Genomic DNA, 17,558 nt, shown 5'->3' on the forward strand with positions numbered 1-17,558 from the left:
TGTATACCTAGGTAGGTGATGTGTTGCTTCACCGCTATAAATGGGGAGTCCGAACCAGCCTTGAGACAACTGTGGGTTAGGCGCTAACAATTAGCTCTTACCAAAATTGATAAGTAGCCCCGGGCAGGCCCGGAAGTTTGCAAACAGTTTTTGGGATGCCAGTTTTTAATCCAGTGGTTCTCAACCCTGTCCTCAAGTACCCCCAACAGTCCATGTTTGCAGGTTTTCCTTTATCTTGCACAGGTGCTTTAAATCAGTCAATGGCTTTGAATTTTGGACAGCTAATTTAACTAAAAGAAATTCCCAAAACATGGGAATGTTGGGGGTACTTAAGGACAGGGTTGAGAACCACTGTTTTAATCTATAAACTAAGGTTAAGGTTACTTTGCATCTCCAATACCTTTCACGCATACCAGTGCTTCATCAGAGTAATCCCCTTGCATGTGTTTTGGACTGAATCGTTTCTATTCCACTTTGTTTGCAAAAAAAAAAAAAAAAAATCCCTCTGCAAGACATAATCATAATGTGCTAGGGCTTCTGCCACAAAATGCGACGAGCGTTAGCTCGTCTTTAAATTTACTAGTCAAATCCATCTAAATTTGCTAGTACAGCAGTCACCAACCAGTGGTCTGTTGACCATTGGTGGTTCCCAGGGGTTCTGCCACAAATAACCCATTGCCACCAATTACCCATGCCATCCATTATTGTTTCCGCTGTTTTACTGTCAGCATGCATTAAACTCAGAGAGAGGCACCAGGAGTAGTACAGAGAGCAGGAGATGAAGAAGGACGGGACTTCAAATGGCAGTGCTGATCATAGACTGTGGGAGGGAGCATGGAGCTTGAGCACATGGAGGTATAAGGAGGTGAGATCCAATGATGAGTCTGTGTAAGGCAGCAGTGTGATCCAAGGGGAGGAGAGGAGAGAGCTGGAGCATTGTGTTTATAAGGCATGTAAAATTTATGTTAGTGGTCTGCGTGTTTCAAAATTGTGAGTTTAGTAGTTTGTGAGATCTGAAAGGTTTGCAATCATTGCACTAGTGCATCTAAACACTACCCTGACCCCAGATTGCTGTCTACATTGCTTTTTCATCAGTATTGGAGACACCCTACAGCAAAGGAAGGGTGTTCTACCAGCCACCAAATTTAAAGTAGAACTATACACAATTATCATTTTATATTTATTTTTCATTTTTGGTTAGAGCAACTGAAACTTAAAACCGCTGTCAGATTTTTTTTCACCATCTGTGTCCCATTTTGGAGATTTCCCTCCAATTCCGATTCCCATATCCAAACAGAAGTGAGAGGAAATCCCTGCAACATAAGGGAATTCCTTGGGGACCCCCAGCTCACCAGAACTAGTGTCTCCATTTTAAAATGTCCCCTCTATTACATTTCTGGGGACAACCTAAAATTTGGGACTTTAATTTACTTTCACTTTTAATTATAATGGTAAACATGACAGAGTGGGTGAATTTCCTAAAACGGGAGCACGGACAACAATAAAAACTGACAGATCTTGTAATCTCCACTCTAGCTATGAAACAAAAAAACATAAAAACAAGAAAACAAAAAAAAAGTCATTTTGCCTTTAGTTATACTTTAAGGATTAGTAGGCTGTAGAATATTACACATTTTGTTAGTATCACTTTTTAGTATCACTTTTAATGTTTAAATGTCTTGTATAGTAAAACTGGCCATCAACTTGCAGATACTCCACCAAGATGAGGCATGTTTAGATAATTGTAATTGAGAGGGTCAGGGACTTTTTGCAACCATTTTTCCCCAATCTTGGTACAGTAAACTAAATTCATTTTGGTTGCATTGCATTATTAAATTTCCTTGAAATAAGGAAATATTGTGTGTAAGACAGTGCACACCAGATTTATGCAAAGTTGAAAATTAAAATTTTTGGGGTATTTAAGGTTTTATTTTCCTAACTCCTTGGGTTATTTCATTAAGCCGGGTACTAAACTGTGAATCCAGGAAAATAAATAAATACATTGGTTTGTAGTTTTAGCTGTTGCTTGTAAACTGTTCCTGTAGTAATTAAGATAAAATGATCACAAGTTGTTGACTAATTGCCTGTGTTGAAGTCAACAATTGCTCGTGTGCTTGACATTTTCTGTAGTAATGTAGATGGCACTTCAGATGTATTCATTTCTTAATTCTGCAAAATTGAGTCTTCAAGTACAGTTTTCTAATTACTGCTAAATATATAGTTTGTAATTTGTTTAGATGATGTAAAAGGAATGACTACCATACTTTCATTTTAAATCATACTTTCATGTTTCATTTCCACTATATTGTGTTTAAAAATAATTGCCCAGTTCTCTCACCAAGCAATTATACATTTTATAACCATATAATATATATAAAAAAAAAAAAAAAAAAATATATATATATATATATATATATATATATATATATATATATATATGTATTATAGAGCATTATGTGTTGATTATTTTAGCAATGATCAGGAGTGGGATAATTGCCTTTTTACTAGATGTTATACATTGGTCAGTTGCTCTCTCATAAAAATTCCACATGCATTGCCAGTACAACTTTGTTTCCTTAGCTGAGAGATTGAGAAAAAGCATCTAAAAGCATCTAGAATTGAAACACATCCAGCTATTTGCTTGGCAGTTGCCACTTAGGTATGATTGTGTTTCATGTTATTGCACAATGGTAAAAAAAAAAAAAAAAAAAAAAAAAACTAGAGTGGCAATTCATTTAAAAATTTAACTTGATTTGATCTGTAAAAAAAAAAAAAAAATGAAGGTGTACAAAGGTAAAAGAACAACTAAAGATTACTAATATTTGGTAAGAAAAGCATAATATAAATACAGTTTGTGCAGACATGTATTAATCATATTATTTAAAGGTGGACGTTTGTAAAATAAGTCATAAAGTATCACCTACTGGTTTAGTTACTATCAATATAAGCAACATGTATTCTCAATGCTTATCAGTGTAATAATTAACTACACTGTGGCGTATCATACTGGGTATATACTACCAATAGCTCATGTTGAATTTGTAAGAATATATGGCTGGGAAGTATCTGCAAGGAATGTTATTAATTATGGGCTCTATTGATCCCTGGTCCAGGGTTCCCAATTAGCAGAACATTTTTGGATAGTCATATAGCTTTTGCAAATATATATTTGAGCAGAAAAAAGGCATTGAAGATATTGATGATCTATGCAAGGGTTGAAGGATGCAGAAATTTCAGTTTTCTGGCTAAGGGCACTTTCACACTGCTTCACAGTAAAATCGCATTAAAAAAAAAATGATTTAAAGTTTACCGCAACATATGATCCTTTTTGTGCGGTTTTGATGCGTTTGCATTTCGTTTTACCTCCCCTTTACATTGCTCCCTCTTCACCTCCTCTATTTTTTTAAGATGAAACATTCAGCACTAGAGATGTAAAATTTCTGAAAAAAATTAAGCCATGGAATAAAAACATTATTTTCTTTTTTTTTTTTTTTTTTTTTTCTGTAAAATTACATTTTTGGAAAAATTTTAAATAAATTCAGTGTGGCGTAAATTTAAAAATGTAAAAAAATGTTTTTACACTGGGAAGGTGAAATGCAGTAAATGCATTAAATAAACAAAACTTGCTTAATATGTAGATTTTATTACAAATGGAAATACAAGGCAAGCTTTGCCATAGACTTCTATGGAGGCTTGAAAAGCACCATGAATGCAACATATAGTTGTCCATTCAGTTGAACGTGTTTTGTGTTGCTTGCTAAGATGCTTATAAAATAGTTTTTTGAAACTATTAATAGTTCCTGTTTACACCACTGACTGTGGAGGTAAGTTCCACATCCTTACTGCCCTATCATTGAAAAACCCTCTATGCAGTTTAGAGAGATAGTTCACCTTTACCACAAAACTGCCTATGCATATAAGGGGCATCTATAGATAAAAACAAACTATGCAGCTCTGACTAAAGTTGAATAAAGCCCTTGCTTTAGGTTTAGGCCACTTACATACCTTATGAAATCTGACTGGGATACTCACAGGACGTTGCTAAGTGAGGCCTAGTCATCATCCACCATCATAGGCGTGAACTCTCAAATGCTGAGCTCAGAGCTACTACATCAGGGGAGAAAAAGATTATGTAAATGGGTTTGAATCCGAGAAAAATCCCATTCCTGTGATGGTGGAGGTGAGCAGTGAAGACTAGGCCTCACTTAGCAATCTCCTGGGAATATCCCATTCAGGCTTTATAAGGTCTACACCTATACCAAGGGTATTATTCATCTTTAGTCAGACCTGCACAGTTTGTTTTAATCTAGAAACATCACTTGCCTGCATAGGCAGTTTTTTCGTAAAGGTGAACTATCCTTTTAATGTTAAACCACTCTTCTAATTTTATTGAGTGGCCCGTGTCTTCTTATACTCCCTGAGACTGAAAAGTTTATTCCCTAGGCTAGAATCACCATTGCGGTATTTGTATATCGCTATCATATCTCCTCTCAATCGTCTCTTCACCTGGGAGAATAAGTGTAATGTTTTGTAGTCGTTCCTCATAATTGAGGTCCTCTAGTCCCCCAATTAACTTTATTGCCCCTCTCTGCAGGTCCAGCGCATCCTTTATGAGGATTTGTGACCAGAACTTGACAGAATACTCCAGAGTTTTGTAAGGTGTCAGGATTATAGTTTTATCTCTTGAGTAAATAGCCTTTTTATGCATGCTGATATTCTGCTAGCTTTGCTTGCTGCAGCGTGACATTGCATGTTATTGCAGAGTCTGTCATCTACTAAGACCACCAAATCTTTTTTTCCATCCTGGATTTCCCCAGAGATTTTCCCCTAGTGAGTAACTTAGGTTCATATTTAGCCCCCAAGGGCAAAAAAAATAAAATAAAATGATTTCTGGTGCAGGGACAGTGCGTGATCTTGGAATTCAAAGGTCCACTTGGAAGCGCAGTGGTGATATAATTTAGTCTTTTGTCCATAAACAAGTCTAAAGGTTCTTGATTAATTGGGGGAAAAAGGCAGCATCTATCCTCAGTGTATAGCCAGCTCTGAAACCGATAGTCTCCAGGTGGCAAAGGAGAGAACATCAGGGCCACTGCTGACTGATGCGTTGCAAAGGAGTACCACCTTCTTCAGAGCCTAACAGTAGCGGCTCCTTCAGCTTATTATATACATATGTACAGACATCCCAAAAATGGTCGGGGCCCCCACCCACTGCAAAGATGGTCCAACAGAGGGATTGGGCTAAATGGACAGGTGGAAAGTGACACTCTACCGCCACCATGTTGCATAGCAAAATAAGATAAAACCTCAATCAAATCCCTATTGTGGTCTCAGACCGATCCGCAAAGGAATAACTATAATGCACAAATTGGAAGGAAATCACACTGACAAAAGTGAAGCTAATTCTTTAACCTCAAAATATAGGCAACAAGCAGCTACCAAAAAACAGTTAGATGTACTGTGCAACAGATAAACATGTTGCAGTGCTAATAAATGAATCCGTACATAAAAAATGAAAAATGTGAACAAAACATGATACGTCCCAATAAGATCAAGTGAATGGATGAAGAATGCTAAAAGTCCATATAATGAAGTATGACAACAATCATGTATGTGCGATCTAGCAACCGACAACGTTCTCCACCACCCAGTGTAAGATGGATTCTTACCATAATGACAGGACTCTATAACTGAGTCAAACATGCTCAATGAATAGATCCTCAGTGATTACGCCAATATGAATCCTCTTTGTTCAAATAGATGTAGGATGAGGATGTGCCTCTTATATGTGTAATAAAGGAAACATCCAGATAGTGTAATACCATAGACACTCTTTAATTTAAAAGACCAGTCAGTAGTAGAACCCCCTTCCCCCAGTGCAGACCCCTCAGTAGTAGAACCCCCCCACCCCACCGCCAGTTCAGACTGCTCAGTAGTATAACCACCCTTTTCCCCAGTGCAGACCCCTCAGTAGTAGAACCCCATTTACCCCAGTGCAGAGCCCTCAGTAGTAGAACCCCCTTTCTCCCAGTGCAGACCCCCTCAGTAGTAGAACCCCCCTTTCCCCAGTGCAGATCCCTCAGTAGTAGAACCACCCCCTTTTTCCCCAGTGTAGATCCTCAGTGGTAGAACCCCCCTTCCCCAGTGCAGACCCCTCAGTAGCTTTTCCCCAGTACTGGTGGTAGTGCAAGTGAACTCTTGTGTCCTCCTCCAGCACTGTGGTAAGTACAGTTTTGTAGACTTTTACTCATCAGACTCACTGATTCAATGTCATTATGTAGGCAGAACGGTGGAGAACAGAAGTGGGTGGGGCAGAGGGGACTCTCCAGCAGGAGTAAAGCCTGCCCCCTACCCGATTCTTATACAAGGACATCCTCCTAGCCCAGCAGCACAGCACTGCCGGGGCATGGTGTGTGCCCAGCTATGAGGACAAGGTGGATGAGGAAAGGGGGTGTGATCTACTGTGGCCAGTATACCAGCGAGTCTGAGAAGATTGGCAGAAGGCGGTATACTCAGCAGTGTGCAAAATCCAAGCACAAGGCGGGGAGGAAAACAGTACTGACAGAGCCACAATGCCAGGATATATCGCGGGACACATGTCTAAATGTTAAAGGTCCTGGGAGCCTATGATGGGGCCGCCCCTGGTGTCACCCCTCTAGCAGATAACACTTGGGTGCAGCCCACCCCCACGCACCCCTATAGCGATGCCACTGGGGGTTAGGGCTAGCATAGTGCTAGAATTAGAGTTAGCAAAGTGCTAGGATTAAGGTTAGCAAAGTGCAAGGATTAGGGTTAGTATAGTGATAGTATAAGCAGGCTGCTATAAGGGTATGTCATAAGCATTTGTCATTTTTCTTGACAATGGGGAATCTATAAACCCAGTAAAAGAGCCTGTAGTGTAGAAACAGAAGTGGTACAACTAGCAACTTCAACCCAAAATGCTTGAAGAATAGGACAGCCCCACCAGATATGGTAAAATTGACCCCTTTGTCTGCATTTTCTTCAACAATCTGAAGAACAGTTAAGATAGATGCTGGCAAGCCTAGTTGGTGTAAAATGCCATTTATGAAAAACCCTTCTGAAGGGATTCCTAATGGGTGATACAATGGTGATACAAGGCTTTTATAGATATGGTAAGTGCTTGATACCATTGGGTAGCTGATATGGAGATGTGCGTATGCTTTGCCCAGTATTGCATTGATGGTATGGTATGATCCTTAGATGGTTTAGTGAGCAATTTTTAAATCACAGATATCACTTTGGTTTGAGAACTGCTGGAATCAAATAATTTTACCAAGGACCATGTTAATAAGTTGCTAGATCAGGATATCCATGAAAGGGCAGTTCATATACAGGGATAAAGAAAGAAAGATTTAGTTGAAATGCCAAAGTACTTCAAAGATATGGAAATGGGTGAATAGCAATATTCATAAATAATGCCGTGTACACACGATCAAACTATCCGGCGGAAAAGTCTTTTTTACCCAAAAGTCCGACAGACTTAGAAAGTAGTTTTGACTCAAAAATTGTCTGCCGGACTCGCAGTCCGGTGGACAATATGGCCGTGTGTGTGCTAGTCCGCCGTACTTTTGAAATGAACAGACTCCTGAGCCGTACCAGGCCGTGTGCCCTCAACATGGGGGGGTGCTTTGGATTTTACAACGGAAAATGTTCGATGGGAGCTTTTTGTTGGAAATTTTGACGGTGTGTAGGCTCCATCGAACATTTTCCATCGGAATTTCGAACTGCCGTTTTTAACTCTGTTTAGTCGTCTTTGTGTACAGCAGGTTTGATATTCTTCTTCAGGTCTAGTTTTAAAGTGTCAGTAATAAGTGCTGTCTATACAGCCTGTAGCAGGATTCACATTTTTTTCATATTCCAGATATCATTTTCTGGGATAGAGCTGAATTGGATTAGTGACTGTGATTCAGTACAGATTGTTCCTAGTACTGACATTTTGATAAATAGGATCCCAGAGGAGGACATCTAAATATTAAAGGACTACTATAGGAAAAAAATATATATATACATATATATTGCTACATAACTTCTGGCAAGCTGTAGTGGCTCATCACCCAAAAGTCTGGTATCCCCCCCCCCCCCCCCCCCAAAAAAAAACAAAAAAAAAACAAGTTGATAGCATTTTTCATTATTAACCACTTTAGCCCCGGACCAATTTGCAGCCAAAGGACCAAGCCCCTTTTTGCGATTCGGCACTGCGTCGCTTTAACTGACAATTGCGTGGTCGTGCGACGTGGCTCCCAAACAAAATTCGCGTCCTTTTTTCCCCACAAATAGAGCTTTCTTTTGGTGGTATTTGATCACCTCTGCGGTTTTTATTTTTTGCGCTATAAACAAAAATAGAGTGACAATTTTGAAAAAAATTCAATATTTTTTACTTTTTTCTATAATAAATATCCCTATTTTTTCCTCAGTTTAGGCCAATATGTATTCTTCTACATATTTTTGGTAAAAAAAAAAAAAAAAAATTGCATTTAGCAATTATTGATTGGTTTGCACAAAAGGTATAGCGTTTACAAAATAGGGGTTCGATTTATAGCATTTTTATTAATATATATTTTTTTACTAGTAATGGCGGCGATCATCGGTTTTTATTGTGACTGCGACATTATCATTTATGCAGCAATCAGTGCTATTTAAATGCACCGATTCCTGTGTAAATGACACTGGCAGTGAAGCAGTTAACGACTAGGGGGCGAGGAGGGGTTATGTGGTTTTTTTATTGTAGGGGGCGTGGCCTGGCATGTGACGTCACTGATCGTCTTTCCCTCTAACAGGGAACAGACGATCGGTGACAGCCACAGTAGGAAGCACGGGGAGAGGGTTGTTCATAGAGACCTCTCCTCGTTCTTAAGCTCTGACCCGATCACGGGACTCCAGCGGCGATCGGGTCCGCTGGTCCCACAGCCAAAGTTACGGAGCTCAGGACCGGCTGAGCACTTAAAGAGCCCAGCCGGTCCTGAACGAAGAACATTCATTTGGAGGATATTCAGTTTTTTCTTTTAATTTCTTTGACTTTTTATAGCAAGTTGAAGACAGCAGATATACATGTAAAACTTATGTAGAGAAATTTGTTTCCATCCCTGTATATCATCTGAGGCTGTTCACTTCACTGGGTATAGGAGAGGGTTTACATCCACTGTAAAACACTGGTCAAAATTGAAATATTTTTTGTTCTAGAACACAAAAAACTATTTTGCAAAACAATATTGCCAATAGTTGAAATGTAAAAAAAATGGTTATGGTTTAGTTCATGCAGGTATGAGAGCTGAAGTGGTTAACCACTTTCAGACCGGACCATTTTGCTGGTAAATGACCAGAGGTCTTTTTACACTTTGGCACTGCGCTGCTTTAACTGGTAATTGCGCGGTCATGCAATGTTGTACCCAAACAAAATTTGCGTCCTTTTCTTCCCACAAATAGAGCTTTCTTTTGATGGTATTTGATTGCCTCTGCGATTTTTATTTTTTGCGATATAAACGTAAAAAGACCGCAAATTTTGAAAAAAAATGATATTTTCTACTTTTTGTTATTAGAAAAATCCAATAAACTCAATTTTAGTCATACATTTAGGCCAAAATGTATTCAGCCACATGTCTTTGGTAAAAAAAAAGTCAATAATTGTATATTTATTGGTTTGCGCAAAAGTTGTCACATCTACAAACTAAGGTACGTTTTCTGGAATTTACGCAGCTTTTAGTTTACGACTGCCTATCTCATTTCTTGAGGTGCTAAAATGACAGGGCAGTACAAAACCCCCCCAAATGACCCCATTTTGGAAAGTAGACCCCCTAAGGAAATTGATAAGAGGCATGTTGAGCCCATTGAATATTTTATTTTTTTGCCTCAAGCGATTGAATAATGACAAAAAAAAAATTTTTTTTTTTTTTTACACAAAGTTGTCACTAAATGATATATTGCTCACACATGCTATGGGCGTATGTGAAATGACACCCCAAAATAAATTCTGCTGCTTCTCCTGAGTACGGGGATACCACATATGTGGGACTTTTTGGGAGCCTAGCCGCGTACAGGGCCCCGAAAACCAAGCACCGCCTTCAGGCTTTCTAAGGGCGTAAATTTTTGATTTCACGCCTCACTACCTATTACAGTTTTGAAGGCCATAAAATGCCAAGATGGCACAAAACCCCCACAAATGACCCCATTTTAGAAAGTAGACACCCCAAGCTATTTGCTGAGAGGCATGTTGAGTCCATGGAATATTTTATATTTTGCCACAAGTTGCGGGAAAATTACAAACTTTTTTTTTTTTTTTTTTTTTTTCACAAAGTTGTCACTAAATGATATATTGCTCATGCATGCCATGGGCATATGTGAAATGACACCCCAAAATAAATTCTGCTGCTTCTCCTGAGTACGGGGATACCACATATGTGGGACTTTTTGGGAGCCTAGCCGCGTACGGGGCCCCGAAAACCAAGCACCGCCTTCAGGCTTTCTAAGGGCGTAATTTTTTGAGTTCACTTCTCACTACCTATTACAGTTTTGAAGGCCATAAAATGCCAAGATGGCACAAAACCCCCACAAATGACCCCATTTTAGAAAGTAGACACCCCAAGCTATTTGCTGAGAGGCATGTTGAGTCCATGGAATATTTTATATTTTGCCACAAGTTGCGGGAAAATTACAAACTTTTTTTTTTTTTCACAAAGTTGTCACTAAATGATATATTGCTCACGCATGCCATGGGCATATGTGAAATGACACCCCAAAATAAATTCTGCTGCTTCTCCTGAGTACGGGGATACCACATATGTGGGACTTTTTGGGAGCCTAGCCGCGTACGGGGCCCCAAAAACCAAGCACCGCCTTCAGGCTTTCTAAGGGCGTTACAGTTTTGAAGGCCATAAAATGCCAAGATGGCACAAACCCCCCCCCCCAAATGACCCCATTTTAGAAAGTAGACACCCCTAAATTTAGGGGTACACTAGTGAGACTAGGTAATAAATGGCGGGTGCCCTGAAACTATAAAAAAATAACTAACCAACCAGCGTCACCTGTAACAGTTATATGGTGATCACTGGTGAAAGGGTTAACTAGGGGGCAATCAGGGGGCTTTATGCGGTAGTATATGGGGGTCCCTGGCGCTATAAAAAGCTGCGGCGAACCTAAATACCTACCTGCCTAACTAGCGTCACCTGTGACACTAATACAGCGATCAGAAAAACGATCGCTTATTAGGCTGGGTTCACACTGGAGCGATGCGGGAACGCCACGAATGCGCGGCGGGTTCCCGCATCGCATGCCTCCCGGCGGCAGTTCACACTGCCCTATGCGAACTGCTGGGAGTGTCAGTGAAATGTTAATGACACCCCCAGATCAGTTCGCATATCGCAGTGCGATCTGCAAACTTGGATCGCATGGTGTGAACACCCATGCGATCCGATTCTGCTGCGGACCAAAAAAAGGGTCCCGTGCGAGTTTGCGGCGGGTGCGGCGGGTGCGACACGAATTCAGCCATACTATCTGTATAGCTGAACTCGAATCGCACAGAGATCGGATGTGATTTGCACTGCAGTGCGGTGCGAATCACATCCGTTCTCATAAACCGCTGCAATGTGAACCCAGCCTTAGTGACACTGGCGACGGGGGGTGATCACGGGGTTAAACCTTTATTGGGGGGGTTAGGGGGGTACCTTAGAACTAAAGGGGGCTAACCCTAACTGCCCTAACAGTTATTAGTCACAAATGACACCTGCCGGGTGATCAGGGGGTTAAACCTTTATTAGGTAATAAATGGCGGGTGCCCTGAAACTATAAAAAAATAACTAACCAACCAGCGTCACCTGTAACAGTTATATGGTGATCACTGGTGAAAGGGTTAACTAGGGGGCAATCAGGGGGCTTTATGCGGTAGTATATGGGGGTCCCTAGCGCTATAAAAAGCTGCGGCGAACCTAAATACCTACCTGCCTAACTAGCGTCACCTGTGACACTAATACGGCGATCAGAAAAATGATCGCTTATTAGGCTGGGTTCACACTGGAGCGATGCGGAAACGCCGCGAATCCGCGGCGGGTTCCCGCATCGCATGCCTCCCGGCGGCAGTTCACACTGCCCTATGCGAACTGCTGGGAGTGTCAGTGAAATGTTACTGACACCCCCAGATCAGTTCGCATATCGCAGTGCGATCTGCAAACTCGGATCGCATGGTGTGAACACCCATGCGATCCGATTCTGCTGCGGGCCAAAAAAAGGGTCCCGTGCGAATTTGCGGTGGGTGCGGCGGGTGTGGCGGGTGCGGCGGGTGCGGCGAATGGCTGAACTCGAATCGCACAGAGATCGGATGTGATTTGCACTGCAGTGCGGTGCGAATCACATTCGTTCTCATAAACCGCTGCAATGTGAACCCAGCCTTAGTGACACTGGCGACGGGGGGTGATCACGGGGTTAAACCTTTATTGGGGGGGTTAGGGGGGTACATTAGAACTAAAGGGGGCTAACCCTAACTGCCCTAACAGTTATTACAGTCACAAATGACACCAATGCAAAAAAAAAAAAAAAAAAAAAAAAAATGACATTGGTGTCACTGTGACTGGGGGGGCAGGGGTAATTGGGGGGGTGATCGGGGGGTAAAGGGGGGGTGTGAGTGTGCCTGGCATGTTCTACTGTGTGTGGGATGTGTTGGTGCAACTCACTGATCCGCTCTCCTCCGTGTCGGAACGAAAAATACCGACACGGAGGAGAGAATACATCACTTCCTCTCCTGTGTTTACATTACAGGAGAGGAAGTGATGTCACCGGGGATTTCCATTCGTCGGGAGCGATCGCGAGGGGGTGGCCATGAATGAATGGCCGTCCCCTCGTCCGGGATCGCTCCCGAACGAAAACCGACCGCCGCAGGCACCGGGCGGGGGCCCGATCGGGCCCCCGACCCGCGGGAGGCAAATCACGTACATGTACGTGCTTATGCCTGCCCGTGCCATTCTGCCGACGTACATCGGCGTGCGGCGGTCGGCAAGTGGTTAAGGAGGCCAATTATCAAGACTTGCAGTAGATTTTAAAACAATTGAGACATTCAGAGTCAACATCAGAATTAATATACTTCACAATTCAGTAAACCATATTGTCAGTGATTGTTTATAATATATCCATGTCGCAGATGCATTTAGTATATATAAAAAAAAGGGTCTGATAAATTATGATTTGACAAATCTGATTAATATGCATTTAATCAGGCAAATAAAAAAAGCCAGTCATATTTTGCAGGTTTCTTACTTCAAAGACTTAAAAAAAAAAATATATATATATATATATATATATATATATATATATATATATATATATATATATATATATATATTCATGCCTAACCAATTTTGTGCTGGTTTGTGGGCACTCTGCATTAAATTAACATTTTCAATACTGAAATACTGTGCTGGAATTGTTTCCATTCCCTATCCAGAGAAATATGTGTAAAGAGTGTACTATTCAACTGTGAAACGGTATCTGGTATACTGCAAAAACATTTAACCCAGCGTTTGTTTCAGGCCACCTACCAGAAAAAAAAAAAAAATCTTTGCTGATCATTATCTTTATGTTGTTTAGATACAGAATCATTTTTTTTTACATATACTTTCTCTATCATTTAAGGTGGAATCCACACAGAGTATGATAAGAATCCTAGGCCTGTCTGCAACTCTTCCAAACTACCTTGATGTGGCTTCATTTCTTCACGTCAATCCATTTATTGGCCTTTTCTACTTTGATGGACGATTCCGACCTGTTCCTCTTGGACAGACATTTATTGGAATAAAGTCAACCAACAAGGCAAGTAGAAATGCTGTTATCTGAACAGAGAGAGGCTAATTTAGTTGAAAATCATTTTGTGTTAATTACTGTGTCGGTGTACCCCAGATGCTTCCAATATCATAACTCCTGCGTGAAAAAACAATTATAGAATTCTTGTATAGTTTCCAACTCACTCATTTCTTATTTTAGTTATGCCACACATTACACCGCAGTGTCTAATATTTCCTAATACTTACATATTCTTGTCACATTTATAAAACGTTTGTCTTTTTATATGTACTATATAAAGTACTTGGTAGTTTTATTAATGCAAAAATAACCTATTTCTTAAAACATAAATTGCGGAATTCAATAATGCATTAATAACACTTTTGCTTCCTTTAAAACTACCTGCCCTTAATTCAGGCAAGCATTTGTGTCAGTTTTGGTAACATTACCGACACGTGTGCCAGGGTTTGATAGCTATGACTACTGCCACTTTAGGAACCTTTCACTATAGCATTGACAGATTCTTACCTAATTGACCCCTAGGCCAATTCTGTTATACGTGTAAAAATCTTTTTTTTTTTTTTGATAGAAAAGGACTGAGAACCCCCAATCATATTTTTAAGCAGAGTCCCTAGAAAAAAAATGTGGGTGTTGCAATTTTATGTCACACAATATTTGCGCAGTGGTTTTTAAAAAGGTTTTTTTAGAGACAAATATTTGTTTTATTGTTCATAACAATTAAATAAAAATAGAAGGATACCCTCACATCAAACTTCAAAAGCATGGTATCAATAAAAGATACAACGGTATTCTGTGTATCAAATTGTTGAGAGTAGTAATTGTGGTTTCAGAAAAAACACAATCATATACTGAGAACAGAAAAGGAAAGGCTCTAGGTAGTATAAAGTGAAGAAAGAGCAAGAAGGAAAAAAAAAGTGAGAGAATAAAACAGGCCCTGGATATCTTAGGAAGAAGGGAAAAAGGAAAACTTGAGCGAGTTCCCTGGCTATGGGGGAAGGGGGTCACGAGTAAAGATGTGCTATGCTAGGCTCCATTGGAGTAATCCTTGCTGGGGCAAGCTATGCAACCAGATCCATTCGAAGTGTCTTTCTGGCCAAATGTAATAGTACTCGGGCCTCGTAGCGCAAGAAACGAGGTTTAGCCCGTAACGCTTCACTTTTTGAGAGCTGGACTCTGGGATCCAGTGATTTGTTTTTTTTCAGCTATTAAGCTTCCTGGCAGGGTGCTATATGGGTTTCTGGGAGTGGAAACCCTGATAAAAAGGGGCCCGGTCTTTGAAGGTTTTTTAACGGAGCCCACCGTGAAGGAATTGTAAATTTTCTTATGGATTTTTTCCTTATAGTTAATGTTGTCATGCCTAAATGTCACCACCAGGGGCTGTAAAGCGCACATACCTGTTCCATGCTTTCCATATCTTGCTTTGTGTCAGCAGAAGCTGCAGCCTTCCATCAGCTAAGCAGTCCTAAGCCCCGGTAAGATGTAGGGGGTTGCATTTTTTGCAAAACGTCCCCCACCCATGCAGGATTTTCACTCCCTCTCCAGAGGGAGTCCAGGATGGTCGGCGGTATGCTGCTCCACTCCTTCTGCCACTTTGAAACAGCGACGGCTCTCCTGCTCTTTCTCCTCTCCTCCACCCCCATCCACACACCGATCCGGTCAGATCGGAGCCCCATGCAAGGGAAACTACCTTTTTTGAAAAGGGTGGGGGTGGGAAGACAGGGGAGGGGGGCTTAGCACGGCAAAGGCGTGCTTCAATGTCCTCAGTGCAGGTCTGCATTAGCTATGAAGTCTCAATTGCCAGGCTTCATTTTGGCTGTTGGAGGGACACGAAAGCAGATGGGGGCATGTAAGTGTGGTGACGCAAGCATTCACCAAGGCACATTTACTTAGTACCAGGCTGAAGTGTTAATAGCAGCAGCAGTGCTGGACTATTGCTCAACAATGGGTGCACTTTTTTCTGGCAGTACCTCTGTGTTTCTACTTAGGACTATGCCTGGCAGAAGGGGAGGGGTAAACACCCCAAAAAAGAGCCCCAAGGGTGTCACCTTCAGGCTCTGGAGACAATAAATCTCGCCCCTGCAAACCATCCTCCCCTGAAAGCCCTGGGGTGGCTGGTCAGGGTGAGCCATTGGGCCGGTCAAGTGTTGCAATTGTTTCCAACAATTCAGCTTCTGTCTATATTTTACTGAAGAAGTTTTTTCCTCAGCCTTGGTGGTTTTGAAGGAAAGGTTAGTTGCTTTAATCACATCCTCCCAGAATGGGAGACGCAATAGGTCCCCTTCTACCACCCAGGTCCCTCAGACAGAGGAACGGTGGGTGTGAGAGGATGAATTCCCCTCAGGGGACCAGGAAGAGGCTGATGACTCCTCTTTCTAGGGGTCAGTCGGGGAAGATCCCTCTTCAGCTTCACAATCTGAGAAATTGCTAGTGCAATCTCTTACAGAAGAAACCCTTAACCCGAATCAGCTCAAAAGCCTATTAAATATTCTAAAGTGGTGTTACGCTCCTAACGTGAAAATGTCAATAATTAATGTGATACAATAAATAAAAGTGAAAAAAAATATTCAAATATAAAGTGAATAGTGCTACCATATAAAGTGCTGCTGTGCTGCTAAATAGCCACAATACCATATAAAGTGCTGATGTGCTATTAAATAACTACAATATTCACATAAATAAAAAAATTGTAATTGACAAGTAATCAAACATGGAAATATCAACATGAATAAAAATAAATAAAAAATGAACAAGTGTGGCACATTGATATAAAAGAGGTCCGTGATCCACAATATTGCATATAGCTCGATCTGAAATGTCAAGTGCCACTGGAGTGAAAGTCTATATATGCAGTGAAAAAAATCTTCAAAACAGTGAAGTCAGTGAAACATCACACATAAGTGGCAGATAGTGTTCAAAAGCACTAGTGATTCTTAAGCGTCCACTGAGCCCGTGAGTGTACTAAATAATTACCTTATAGCTGTAAGGTGAACAGCACAAATCGTTAAATCCTCAAAGAGGGCTGGCTCCTGTGTTTCACTTCTCCTGTCCAAACCAACTTATTATTTCCAAAATAGATATCGAGGGTGACTTGAAAAATGCTTAAAAAACAAAATCGTGTAGCCTGTTATGGTGTAGTAATTTCCATAATCCAAAATTTATTAAAAATTAAAATGCTACTCACATCATTTAAAAGGAAACTGCACAATACACAGATACGAGTGGCCCGCTCGTGTATGAACGCCACTTCCGGTGTCCGTCTGCTTTCTTACGCGTTACGTCACTGTCACGTGACTTTGACATGTTTTTTTTTCTCCTAAAAAGTCCAGTACTGTATCCCATAGGAGGAAAAAATTCTCTAAAAGGTTTACCATTGACACTATGAGGGATTCTATTCTTTAGGCCTCACGGGCTGGTGCATATGTATAGAATCTTATGGTTGAAAAATTTGTCAGCCAAAGTGCCATGCAAAAAAAACTCCCAGCTGTTTTTTCCTTTCTGTGGTGAACGGCTGTTTGATGATGATTTGGTCAAATACATCCAAAAAAGTACCCTTTTGCCAGTTAAGAAAAGGAGTAAACATCCCTCATTTAAACAAACTCCTCCCCCAGGGCCAGGGGCATCAGCCCTCAGGCAGTCCCGACTGCCTTCACCGTCAGGTTCAAAAAGTAGTCCTCAGGGTTAATCCCAGGGACAGAACAAGTCCTAGGGAAGGAATCCTACAAACAAAATGCTAAAGCCTCTTTGTGAAGGTGCGCCCC

The 17,558-nt window shown here is 41.0% G+C and overlaps 1 protein-coding gene across 1 annotated transcript in view; it reads left to right on the forward strand.

Moving 5' to 3' along the window:
* ASCC3 (activating signal cointegrator 1 complex subunit 3) overlaps positions 1 to 17,558 on the forward strand; it is a 1,010,279-nt gene that overhangs the window by 325,525 nt on the left and 667,196 nt on the right. Inside the window, exon 12 of the mRNA XM_077487192.1 lies at positions 13,633 to 13,809. Coding sequence (XP_077343318.1) covers positions 13,633 to 13,809 — 177 coding nt within the window. The remainder of the gene's footprint in view (positions 1 to 13,632; positions 13,810 to 17,558) is intronic.

Source organism: Lithobates pipiens, unplaced genomic scaffold, assembly GCF_037356315.1.
Source record: "Lithobates pipiens isolate NorthernLeopardFrog02 unplaced genomic scaffold, aLitPip1_a1.2 Scaffold_18, whole genome shotgun sequence".
Taxonomy (NCBI): domain Eukaryota; kingdom Metazoa; phylum Chordata; class Amphibia; order Anura; family Ranidae; genus Lithobates; species Lithobates pipiens.